This window comes from Vanacampus margaritifer, chromosome 19, assembly GCF_051991255.1.
Source record: "Vanacampus margaritifer isolate UIUO_Vmar chromosome 19, RoL_Vmar_1.0, whole genome shotgun sequence".
Taxonomy (NCBI): domain Eukaryota; kingdom Metazoa; phylum Chordata; class Actinopteri; order Syngnathiformes; family Syngnathidae; genus Vanacampus; species Vanacampus margaritifer.
In genome coordinates, this window is record NC_135450.1 from 7,507,415 (window position 1) to 7,521,265 (window position 13,851).

The 13,851-nt window shown below is 35.5% G+C and overlaps 1 protein-coding gene across 8 annotated transcripts in view; it reads right to left on the minus strand.

The window, feature by feature from the left end:
• The window catches only part of stxbp5a (syntaxin binding protein 5a (tomosyn)), a 91,903-nt gene that overhangs the window by 13,248 nt on the left and 64,804 nt on the right, over positions 1 to 13,851 (minus strand). For 6 of the 8 annotated variants that reach the window (XR_013289353.1, XR_013289354.1, XM_077552072.1 and 3 more), the window contains exons 12-21: positions 12,289 to 12,361; positions 12,079 to 12,226; positions 9,623 to 9,690; positions 9,160 to 9,200; positions 7,880 to 8,100; positions 5,148 to 5,323; positions 4,946 to 5,071; positions 4,093 to 4,244; positions 2,271 to 2,333; positions 38 to 91 (exon numbers count right to left, since the gene is read on the minus strand). Coding sequence is in view for 6 of the 8 variants with exons in the window: in XM_077552072.1 (XP_077408198.1) it covers positions 38 to 91; positions 2,271 to 2,333; positions 4,093 to 4,244; positions 4,946 to 5,071; positions 5,148 to 5,323; positions 7,880 to 8,100; positions 9,160 to 9,200; positions 9,623 to 9,690; positions 12,079 to 12,226; positions 12,289 to 12,361 (1,122 nt within the window). In the remaining 2 variants the exon portion in view is untranslated. The remainder of the gene's footprint in view (positions 1 to 37; positions 92 to 2,270; positions 2,334 to 4,092; positions 4,245 to 4,945; positions 5,072 to 5,147; positions 5,324 to 7,879; positions 8,101 to 9,159; positions 9,201 to 9,622; positions 9,691 to 12,078; positions 12,227 to 12,288; positions 12,362 to 13,851) is intronic. The other 2 variants (XM_077552074.1, XM_077552073.1) reach the window with 1 other exon arrangement.

The window sequence follows — 13,851 nt, forward strand, 5'->3', positions numbered from 1 at the left end:
TACATACCCTCTTAGGAAAGTCTTTGGCCAATCTTACCTCCTCTACCACCTCCATTGTAGAACTGCTGGAGATTGCTGTTTGACATCAACACTTTGGGGAGTGTCAAGGAGGGAGAAGTCAAGGAAGTTGAAAGTTAGAAACATTCTTGACCTTTTTGATCGTGTCTTATAGACATACCATTCACAAAAATGTTTGGGATATTCAGCTTTTGGGTGGAATTGCTACATTATTAATATTAGTTGAACATGCACAAAATCAGCATGCACCATTCAGCCTTAAAATTTAGGATTTCCATTATTTGCAATCATTTATTATTATTATTATTATTATTATTATTTTTAAATAATAAAGCTAGTTTAATGGTAACCACATTTTTCTAATAAATAATACAGAACGATGTTTATAAGGCTGGACCATGTTTATTCCCTGAACTTTAACTTCTAAATCAAATCAAAGGTCGCTTCTTGCATTTGTGTATACAAAGTTATTCCTAATTTAAAACATTAAAACAATATAAGGGCAAAATATTTGCAATTTGAAGGTGATGCATACATTTCATAGTTGATTTGCATTTAGTCACAGATGTGAACATGACTTGATTTTATAAAACCCGAATATTTATGATGAAGTTTAAGTTAACCTTTTTTCCTCATATTGTCAAAGATTTACTCTGACATAAGTTCAAAATGTTTTCCTTGCAATAAAATTATTCTTGTAATATTTCTGCTTTCTTTCTTTAAAAGGAACCCCAAATCATGTAGAGCAAACTTGTCATTACAGTTGGGGTTCCTTTTAAATTACATTACTTGTTTTTTGTAAATTTCTCTTTAAACTTTATTCTGGTAAATGAAAATGTAATTTTACATTTTAGTTTAAAAAAAAAAACGTTTTTAAACTTTTTTTTTGTAACATTATTTGATTTGCAGCAAAATGACATTTATAACAGCAATGATTACATTATTCTTGAAAATCTTCGTGTTATTACAAATTCATTTTCGGATGTGCTTTATTCATTTCCAAATTGCAACATAATTCTGACGTTTTACAATTCTTTTTGGAAATTTGGGACTTATTCTCATAAATAATTCTAGTGTTGTTTTATATATATATATATATATATATATATATATATATATATATATATATATATATATATATGTTTTTCTGTTTATTAGACTTTATACTGAAAATTCTGATTATTTATCATACAATTGAGACTTACGTCTCATTAAGACATTATTTTTTAGTGATGTTTTAATAATATTACTTCATATTACTACTTGTAACATTTGTACTTCGATCCTGAAATTTCAACAAACTGTGACTTTTTCCTCTTACTACAAGTTTACTGTAAAAAAACAAAAAACAAAACAACAACAAAACAAACATGTTTTTGCACTTTCACTTCATTCCTGAAATTGTGACTTTTTCCTTGGCATATTGTAATTGTATTCATGTAAAATGTATGCTTTTACTACTTATTCTCGTCATGTTTCATCTTTGTCAACTGTTTTTATTCTTGTAATTATTTTCCGTGTAATATTATCATTTTATTTTCATAATTACAACATAAATGCAAATAAAGAGTTGTTAATTGTCAAAGTAATATTGAATAGCCATTCTAAAAATAAAATATATTTGGCAATTCTAAATCCATGATTATTGTTAATATCAGAATTGGCATTACTATTAATATAAGTTTGTTATGCATTTAGTTGATTTAAAAAATGAAAACTACTTTGTGTCAAGACATAATTAAATGAAAAGAGATCCTTGACAAAAGCATTGATGCTTTTCCCCAACTCTATAACCACGCATGTGTGACTTTAATGCTCTGAAAAGTTTAATAGGCCTCCCCAGCAGAATGCGTTGTCACCGCACTCCGTTCATAATTATTTCATCACTTTGCATCACCTCGACCGGATCTTCGCGGTTCCAGTCTATTGCGCAGTTGTGCAGGCTGGCGAAAGCCATGAAAGCCATTTATTCCTGTCTATTGCGCTCTGCATAATAGGGGAGGAAAAAATAAAATGCAGCCGCAAATAGAATCGGTCACAAAAATCCTGAACCGGGTAATATTAAAGCCGAGTGTTAAATTTGTGGGATAGAATGACAATTTTATAGTTTTGTCGGGGTGCAGGTGATCTAAAGTTCCAGTTTTGTGAGCCACTGTTTCAATAAAAACAATATTTGTAACACGAGCCTTGCTCCATGTTCATCATGCACCATCAACATGAAATTTGAGAAACTGCACTAAAGGACATGGTACCTGAAGTGGGAGACTTGCAGCGGTCCTCTGACGTGGCCGAACCCTCGTTGATGTCACACAGTCCTGAAACAGAGATCGCACCACTCAGCAATAATGCTTCTAGCCTGCATACTTTAACCTCGGCGAAAAACAACAAGGATTAATATAGTTTACAGTGGTAGTGAAACTCTTCTGTGTTTGCATCTGAATGACTGCATCATACTGCCCCCCGGTGGCCAATCCCATAAACATATATTCTATCTATCTATCTATCTATCTATGTATATATATATATATATATATATATATATATATATATATATATATATATATATATATATATATATATATATATATATATATATATATATATATATATATATATATATATGTGTATATATATATATATATATGTATATATATATATATATATATATATATATATATATATATATATGTGTATATATATATATATATGTGTATATATATATATATATATACATATATATATATATATATACATATATATACATATATATATATATATACATATATATATATATATATATATATATATATATATATATATATATATACGTATATATATATATATATATATACGTATATATATATATATATATATGTATATATATATATATATATATATATATATATATATATATATATATATATATATATATATATATATATATGTGTATATATATATATATATATGTATATATATATATATATATATATATATATATATATATATATATATATATATATATATATACATATGTTGTTTTTTCAAAATCATCGAGCCCTAGTTTGTACTCGAGGAAGCGCTAGTATCTCTTCAATGTGTCTTCATCCTTGTGTGTGTTTCTGATCCAGTGAGGCAGAAAGCCAAGCAGGCAGCAACGCCTTGGCACGGGGAAGCACAGCTGGACGTCTGATTACTGCTCGCGCTCGCCAAGCTGCGACAGGTGCCAGCCCACTGCTCACCACTCACTGACACCAGATGCTCCATACATGCGTGTGTGTATGTGCGGGTGCGAGCTTTCCGGAAGGATGTACACACGCACATATTAGCACTTCATCCATCAAATTTAAAATGCAGTCTGACCATCCAACACAGGGTGGCAGTGTGCCCATGCTGAAGAGGCACACTTGTTCCTATTTGCAGCAAACAAGCTGTTTCGGTGTGTTGGTGCCATATGACGTCATGAATCTCCATAACCGCATCATTTCACAGGTCAAGGCCCATTTGTTGTTGTATTTGTTGCGACCTCCAGCTGAATAGTGCTTCCGGGAAAAAAATATTTTGGTTCTCAATGGTGGTGAAAATGAATGGATTTGAATACAGCATTTGGTTCGGACAAAATATTCTGTGGTACCGTTCTCAAAACCCAAGCAAAAATGTTTTATATATATTTCTATAGTGCTTTATAAAAAAGATTCTGTAGTGACGTAAATAGAATGTATGCTCCTTCTGGTGTGTGCACTTTGGCCACCTGGGGGCAATATAACCCTGACATACGGCCACACTACTGTAAATGAAGACTCAGCTCCCCAGGTAGAGCAGAAAAAGTCATTCTACACAGAGGATAAAGAATGTATGCATGTGATTGTTATATTTGCCTAAATGTGTTTCTTAATAGTTTGTGTTTAAATGTTCATTGCTTAAAGAGTTCTAATTCAGCTACTCAGATGCTTTTCATGTGCCTGCCTAAGTTGTTTCCTGTTTTGTGTTAGCTTTAAGCAAGTGGACTTTAAAGAAAGGCCATGTGGTGGTTTAAATAAAAAAATATTTAAAAAAGAGAGATGAAATCCCAGTTACCTCCAGAGGGATGTCGAGACTTTCTGGGTGATCGCGGTTGTCTCTGGTACGGATCGTTGGACCCGTACAGCTCCAGCGTCCCCAGGTTCAGAACCACTGTCTTCTGGATGTAGTCCACTACTGCAACACCGTTAATGTTGCCAAACACCACACTGAGTAACAGATAAAGAAAAAGTTTAGACTGGAGTTGCCTATCCCTGAGATACAGCAATTATTTTCATTTCAATTTTCCAATTTTTTTTGGGCACGTCTAAAACGTCGGCATATGACACAGTTTGGAGTCAGGCACGAGTCGCCCCTCCTCCACCATCTAAAAATTTGAGATCATTCGTTCGCATGGGTGACCAATTACAACGTGCAATTAGTTAACTAGCTTAATTCCATTTGGATGGTTTGTTGACGTGTCCGCATTAGAGTACCTCATTGTCAGCTGTGAGTGCGTGCATATCATGCAGAGAAAGACGGAGAACCAAAGAAAGGATAAAAATTTTAAAAACACTGACTTGACAGCCAGCATGTAGGCATGGACTAAGGACTGGTGTGGTGACTTATGAGCGCCTCATTGTTGGCTGCAAGTGCATGCACGTCACACAAAGTAAGAAGAATGAGCAAGGATTCGGGTTGGGAATATAATTCAAACTTGACAGCCAATGTGGAGACAGGTTTTTGGGTTGGTGTAGTAGCTTTAGCGTGCCTTGTTGTTCAACGAGTTATCAATATTTTTTCCATTATTACTCTAATAAAAATGGAAAACAACACAAAAACATGCAGGGTGTTAAAAATAACCTTGGGTGAAATTTTATCATCTGATGTCAACTCGAGTGTTGATGTTGACTAGGGTGCGTTCACTTACAGGCCGTAGGAGGAATTAAGTGCCAGGCTCGTAATCTGCTGAGGAGGTTCCCCGCTCACCCACACCAACTGGACCACCAAGTCCACCTGGTAACCGGCAGACTGCTTTAGTGGCGTACTACGCACCCTGTAATTTAAAAAGAGTCAAAATAATAAAACCGGCTGGCAAGTGGCGTAATGGAAGTAAACAAGGAGGGCCTTACTTGAGGCAGGGCGTGTTGCTGCCGTCGGAGTTGTTGCTGCTGGTGGACGGGTGTGAAGGCGGCCCGCTTGTTTGTGGAGAAGCGCCCGGGGTGGGGTGCGCCGAGGTGTGCTCCCCGCCCCCGCCCTCAGGGGACTCAAGGTCGTTGAGTTCATACTGCATTCGCACCTCTAGTAGCTAAATAACACAGTTTGAGAGTGTGTAGCATTAGCATCTCCGTAACAAAAAAAAACCTTTTTTATTTTATTTAGTAAGTTAGTTATTTTTAAATCTGTCCATGCGACCCAGTACTATGGAGGACCAAAACTGCCAAAACTAAAAATAAATAAATGACTAAATAAATAAATTACCCAACCCAAGACACGCTTAGGACCACCCCCTCATTTGAATAACATTTCGACCCGACAGAGCGTCTGCAGCATGAAATAAATAAATGTGAGAGCAGAGCGTTTTTATTGATTGATTGATATTTAATTATATTTATATATTTATTTTTGTATTTATTGTGACATTTATTTTTATTTTTTGAATCTTGTTTTTTTTTTATTTTTTTTTTTACTTTTATTTATATATTTAGGGCTATATATTTTTTTGTTTTTTATTTCCATTTATATTTATTTTTTTATATTTAATTTTTGAATTAGATTTTTTGCATTATCATTTATTTGTTTAATCATTTATTTATTTCTAATTTTGGCAGTTTTGGTCCCCCATACAGTACAGCCTATGATATTGAACTTTATATAAACATTTGCTGCAATTCAATGGACCTTGTGCTGCTGCTCCTGGTGTATTGTCGGTGTATTTTAGTAGGGGTGCATGTGGGTAAGAGGGCAGATGCTAAGGTGCTGGAAAATGACCATAATATATTCAAAATCAACAAATTAACTTTCATGTTCAGTTGCTTGTTAGTAATAAATAAAAAATAAAAAAGCGAGAAAGCGGAAAAGAGGTGTGAGCAAAATCCAAATCATCCATATCAGAGCACCTACCAGAAATTTAGCACATATCGGCGCCCACGTTCTCTGATTGACAAGTGAGCATCATCTGGATTGACAAATGTGGTACAAAATACATGACGCACCCGTGGCGACAGTTAGCCAGCCGCGGTGATTAGCAGGACGAGATTTAACAGCACTCGGCTTTAAGTCTCTAAACAGTGAGTCACCACGCCCCTGTACGTCGCCATCAAGGAAGATTAGAATGATTATCTAGCTTTGCCTGCTCGTTGCTCCGTCTGTTGGCATGGCAACCATACTGTCATCCACGAGGGGTAGCTTTCAACACGTGTGTGTGTGTATGTGTGTGGAATTATTACCTTGTCCATCTAGCCTGTCCTGTTTTCTTATTATTCTACTCCTACCATTTGCAACACAGAAAACAATTGTCAAAATGCCTTTGCTGATTTTTGCTTGAATTTCAATATCTTTGTCTTATGTTGTAATGTGTTGCATGCATGTAAACAACAAAAAAAAAAAACAATTGGCAAAGTAATAAGTAGACTTTACACGGATCTGATCGGCTGGATTTTATGCAAAATCGGTAATTGGCTCTAATGATATAATTTGCTCAATCCACCAATAATGTCAATGATCGACTCCGCAAAAGAAGACTTGTGCTTGGTCCCTATATAGTGGACGCCCGCATTGTCACAATTCCGGACCTTTAGATTCACCTATTTGCAGAGTTTATTCAATTATTAATTATTATTAATTATTTAATTTTATTTTGGGGGGGGGTTGCAAAGCTACATTTTTCATGGAAATGGTTTATTGGTGGAATTTTTTAGGTTTAACTCATTCAAACCCCAAAATGTGTAAATAGTTCTTTCACCCCCAAAAACGTATATATACGTTTTTTTAATGTTTTTGTTTATGCAAGAGCAAACAGAAGGCTTTGATGCAACTTCTGACATGAAAAGGTGGCTTAAAGCAATGGTATTACAAAAAATGGCCAGCAGGTGGCAGCAGAGTATAAGAGTTCTGCCAGGGCCCTGTCGCAACAAGCTCTTTTTGCCAGTGTTTTCAACACGAATGTGAATAATGATGAAACTTTGCAGCTATATTCTAATGCTATTTGCTGCAGAGCTTAAACAGACAAAAATATACTTTTTTTTCCTGATGAAAGAAGAGAGTAATCTATCTTTTGGTAGGTTCCGTGTTTTTTTTTATAGCAATAGAACACAATATTCTGTGGACCTTGCAAAATCAGTCCAAATCCAGTAACAGCCGAGAGCGAGGAGGGTTGCTTCAGAGAAAATGGCTGGGATTGAATGATTTAAAAATAAATAAATAATACTGTGAATTATACATGAATCTTTGCTACTTGCTGGTCGGCCAACTGGACTGCTGGACCCCTCTTCCCCCCAAAATGAGAAAAACTGACAGATTGAGACAGACGAGAGGATCCATAATGCAAATGTTCATAAATTGCATTTGCTTGTATTATTTTCATAAAATACGCTCAGCTCAAAAAAATAGGACGTCACTATAATTTATTTAGTTCAGTATTTATTACAGTAGGTCCACCAGCTGACGTTGATTCTGTATGTTATTAACGGTGTGCTCGAGTAGTTCCAAAACTATTTTTCATTTGACTGGTAAGTGGACTAAATCGTCTACTATATAAAAATGCCTGTACAGTGATTAGGCAATATGGAATGAGTGAATGATTCCGAACCCAGCAATTTATTCACTGCAGATAGTTTTGCAATAACAAGAAAGAACCCCGCACCTGCACCACCTCCGTGGTGACCTCCAGTTTGCTGAAGCGGTAGACGATGATGTTGGCCGACACACCGGCCACGCACAGCATGCGGCTCTCGGCGCACCAGGCCATTAGCTGGATGGCAAAGGGGTCCTCGTCGGACGCCTCGGTGCTGCCCTTGTCCTCTTTTGAGCGGCTCCTTTCAAACACCTTGGCCGTTTTCAGCTTGTAGAGCATCTGGAGCATTACTGAGAAAAACAGAGAGTGAGGTCCGTTTCAATGCACATCGCAACAAAACAACAGTAGTGGGAAGTAAAGTACAAATACTTGGTTACTGTGCTTAAGTAGATTTTTCAGGTATTTGTACTAGACCCCCCCACCCCCTTCCCTATTTCTTTGACATTTGAAAACAGATAACTCAACGTTCTACTCATTTGGTCAAAATGGGCTTGTTACTTTTTGGATGACATGATATAAAAATGACAAATAGGATAGAGAGGTAAAGTCGACCATGTTTGAGATCTTGACTGATTGATTAAGATCTTGAATTCCAAATGAGTAAGGTGTATTTTTCCAGTTAATTTCTGTCAACATTAGAAAGCTATGCAAAAAAGTTGTGACCCCGCCACCCCCACCCCCCAACCCAGCCAACCCACCCCCCCAGTATGAGCACTATTTACTCTATGGTGTTCATCTTGTCTTCTTTTTAAAATAGGTTTGAAGTAAAGTTTTCAAACCTATAAGCATTATGTAAGTTAAAAAAAGAATAGTATTTTTCTTTTTTACTGTGGTGCCAATTTAAAATTGTATGTAACTTACAGTAAAACATTCCCTTTTTCTTTCAGATGCTTTACTTTTTTATAAATTTGTTTTTTAATTATTATTTTAATTAACTCTTTGACTGCCAGACGTTTTCAGAAAAGGGATGCCGTGGGTGCCAGCCGATTTTAAGCATTTTGACTGATCTTTCAAGGTCCATAGAAAATGATGTGTTTGGACTATGGAAACACACATACTGCCAAAACAAGATTGGACTCTCATCTTCCATCAGAAAAAAAAAAGTTTGTTTATACCTTATTCCGTTTTTGAGTAATCAACAATAGAAAATGGTTAGTTTCACCTGTTTTGAAAAAAAAACGTCTTTTAACGTCTTTGGCACTCCTCCATAGGATTTTACGAAACGTTATTTAACGTTTTTGGCAGTCAAAGAGTTAATATTCCATACACATTTGAATGCACTTATTTAATTCTTTTTTTTTTTGCTACTGTATTGCACTTCTAATTAAGAAAAAAAAAACAGAGCTCACTTGCAGAGGCATCCCAAAACTTCACCGTTCCATCAGCATGCCTAAAAAAGTGAGAAATTAAAGAAAGGAAGACAGTAAAGAAAGAAGAAAAAGTTGTATTTTATAGGCTAATTTGTAATATATATGTACTGTGTACTGTATATTATATTATTGTATAATGTATATCACTCTGGAAGGAAAGACTGAAATGGAATAAATGCATTATTTACAAGCTCTCTGTGTGCTGAACTGGTCGATTATATATAGACAAGACAATTGTATTCCTCATACTCTTTTTTTTTTTTTTTTTCCTCCACTCTGAGGTCCCTGTTTTCTCGCCAATTTGTCTGAGTGCACTGGGGAGCTGAACATTCTGCAAGCGATGGCACACTCTTAAAGAGCAAGACGGAACAGGACAGGAATACCACATGAGCGCGTGCTTGGAATACGTCAACGAGTGTGACTAGCGACGTGGTTATCTTACCCGGTGATGATGATCTCTGGGTAGCTTTGTGTGCCTTGACCCCAGTTGCCTCCACTGATAGGCCACTCCTAAAGCACAGCAAACACACACGTCCCATTAGTGTCCATGACATGTCAAAAGAAGCATTGATTCAACGTGGGGATGAGTGTGTGCCTCCACACTGGCTGTCGACATGTCGACACGTACAAAAAGGCCACCAGGATGGCTCGCGGTGTTCTTTATGTGTGAATCACACCCCCTAACCTTCCCCTGCAGTTGGATATCATTTGAGTGAGGATGGATAAAATGCTAACATACAGCAATATATTAGTTAACAGGCTTGCGATTGCTATGCTAGCATGCTCTGTAGCTATGTTTACAGTGACAAAGTTATTCTATTCTATTCTATTAAGGACCATGAACAATGCTAACCGACCTATTCAAAATTTGCAATTCAACCTACTTCCAGTTCTCCTATTTTTGGGGGGAGATCATGTGAGTGAGAATAAAATGTTAAAAAATATATATATATATATATATATATATATATATATTAGCCAACATGCTTGCGATTGCTATGCTAGCATGCTAAGTAGCTATTTTTACAGTGACAAAGGCATTCTATTCTATTCTATTCTATTCAGCTAGCTCAGAACCATGAACAACGCTAACCCACCTATTTACCTACTTCCAGTTCTCCTATTTTTTTTTGGAGCTCATTTGAGTGAGAATTGATAAAATGCTAACATATAACAATATACTAGCTAACATGCTCACGATTGCTATGCTAGCATGCTATGTTTACAGTGGCAAAGGCATTCTCTTCTCTTCTAGTCAGCTAGCTAAGTGTTTAAACTTTACCATGAACAACGTTAACTCACCTATTCAAAATTTGCAATTCTGAGTTTACCTATTTCCAGTTCTCCCATTTTTTGTTTAAAACTCATGTTTTGTGCTTTTTCTAAAGCACCCTAATACGCCACAAGATGGCGCCCAAACTGTTTTGTTGTTTTGTTTAGAGTTTTGTTGAGGTAATAAACTCCTACAAGACAGGCCAAAGCTCTGTCTGGTATAAAACTAGTGCTTTGGCATCATCTTTAGGCAATAATAAACCTTTTTGAACCCTTATGCTAGCACGCTAATCATTGGTATCCAGATCGCAACAACAGACCGTTCTTAGGCTAACATGCTAAAAGTTGCTAAGAACATGTTGAGAAAACATGACAAAGACCTCCAAGGATGGTACATTATGCCTTGTACTACAATTTTAAATGAGAAGTGATAAAATGCTAACAGTATGCTAACACTTGGTCCTCACTACTCATCAAATTGTTGACGGCATTGGGGCTTAGATTTGCCGGTCTAATTTTGGCACTTTTATAACACCCGTCATCCAGTGGAAGTCACATAAAAACTAAACCGTGATGCTATTGTTCTGTTCCGCCTCATTAATGGACAAAGAGGTGCGCTCTCAGCGTTTTAGTGTGATTGGCACCTAACGACGTATTTATTTGCCCTCCACAATAAAAGCAGTCTCGTCTGCTTCTGAGTCATTCTATTTAGCAATGACAAGAGTGATAAAATATCATCACCGTAGCAGGTTAAGCTTGTCTTTTGCTGTTTGTTATTTGTCAGTATAATTTACTATTTACAAAAGTAATACACATACATAAAATAATGTACCTGCTTTCAAATAATGACACCAATTTGGGTTTTGGTGATTAAAATAGTACAAGCTATGGCTAAGGAAAACTAACAAAATAAAGTAAAACTGAAAACATTTTGTTCACAGAATTCAATAAAAAATAAGTGCTTTATAAAATCGAAAAACAATTGAAATTACATATGTTTTATAAAGCTAACCAAAAGTAACTATAATCATAGTAAAAATGCCCTTCGTTTTCGCCTTGTTGAATAATATCATGCATATCATAGCTTTCAGGCTTCATTTTAAATGTATTTAATTTGATATTGCTATACGTTCCGTAAAACAGTCATTTGAGAATCGCAGTTTAATTGATTTAATTACACAATACTGACTGACCTTTGTTTTTCTCTATTTTATCTAGCACTTGGGGGGTAAATAAAAAATGACAAACTTTCTCTTGCTCTAGTTAAAATTAGCTGAATTAAAAAAATAAAAAATAAAAAAAGTCAAAATGAAATAAAAACTAATAACGATGACTTGTAACTTGAAAAAAAAAATCCCATGTTAGGGAACCATACATGTAAATAAAATCATATGCAACATCAGGATTTTTTTTTTTTATTGGTTCTTTTTAGCGACTCCTCCAAGTGTCACTTCAAAAAGCATAATGGCTTTTTGCTGTTTTTGCTGTTTAACGGCATGTTTAATGGAGGCTGGCTGAGTCGATACCAATAAAAAATGTGGAATAGAAACACAGTAATTCAAATCAATCAGTCATAAAAGATGAGTAGACTTTTTTTTTTATAACAGTTAACAATGTTGAAAGTACCTTTTTGCTGTAGCCCTGACGCTTCTGTCTCGAGCCAACCGAGTAAAGTGCTGGTATGAGGTCCGCGGGGCAGTCGGCGAAGTACTCGCAGCAGGTCACCGGGGACTCGTGGATGGTCAGCGGGTAGGGGTTCTCGAAGATGGGGTAACTGTTCGAGGCGACGTGTAAGTTTTGCAGGGTAACTGAAGAGTTATGCTGGGAAGCACTCACCCGTTTTGTGCAAGGTCGATCACCACCAAGTCCTTCTCCAGAAGGACCACCACAGCGTAAGGTTCCTGAAAGTCTGCAAGGTACAAAAAATTGCACATTTCTTCAAAACAACCACATCATTTCAGTTTATTTTGATGCAAACAAAAGATGCAAAGCACCATAGATGGGCTAATGAATGATATCGCTGTCACGGTGTTATAACCCTTTATTTTATTTTTTTAATTTGTGTTTGATTTTGTGTTATAATCTTTTAAAGCAGGGGTGTCAAAAATTCAGGGGCCTTCATCACCTAAATTTGATCTCAAGTGAGACAGACCAGTATGTCCGTGGCCTAAAAAAATATAGCAACAAATCTATATATATATATATGAAATTAGTATTTTTCAAATAAATATGTCCATTATGAAAATATTTATGTTTATTATTATTTTTACTGTAGAGAATATATATATATATATATATATATATATATATATATATATATATATAATTTTATTTTTTTCATAATGAACATATTTATTTGAAAATAAATAAATAAATATGTCCATTATAAAAATATTCACATATATTATTATTTTATTGAAGAGAAAAAAAAAACATCTATATTATTATTTTGCAAATATTTATATCCAATTTATTAGGGGTGTGAATTGCCTAGTACCTGGCGATTCGAGTCGTATCACGATTCATAGGTCACGATTCGATTCGATACCGATTACTACCGATGCGAATCTATAAATTGGTTATTGCGATTTTTTTTAAAAGTCAAATTTAGAAAATACTAATCAGTAAACTTTTACATGTACACTGTAAGATTTGTATGAAAATGTATTTATTTATCTGAAAATTCTGGCTTATAACGAAGCCACTGCATTTAACAAACAGGTTGCAGTTTCATGTTTGAACAGCACTGAAATAAAATATTATGGCTTAATGTTCCATTGACATAACATTCTTCCATGCTTAATGTGTGAATCCTAACCCTAAGTAAGACGTTTTGTTGAATATTCCCATAAAAAATTAATGTTTAAAAATCGATTCGGCCGCATATCGAATCGATTCGAGAATTGCACGCTGTAATATCGCGATATATTGCCGAATCGATTTTTTTCTAACACCCCTAACATTTATTATTATTTTATTGTAATCTGAAATTTCTTTAAATAGTGAAAAACGTCCAAATTTCCTAATGTAATTTAAGTGGTTGTAAGTGCGCCCTCCAGTGGACAAAATTAGCAACAATGGTTAATTTTACTGAAAAACTGCAGTTTGTGTTCTGTCCTCAAGGGCCACATTGGACCCGCCCGCGGGCCATATGTTTGACACCCCTGCTTTAACGCAACCCATGTATTCTTTATCCTCAAAAGCAATAACCGCTAATCCGAGTGAAAGGGGTGGTGGTGGTGGTGGGGGGGGGGGGTTGTCTTCATGGCACTTAATCATCCACATCTCAATGAAGCAGCCAGACACACAGATGCATACAATGTAATAATCCTCAATGATGTCTATTACCAGATGAGATCAGCTGGCAGCCAGTGACATAATGAAGTCGCCGCTGTTACA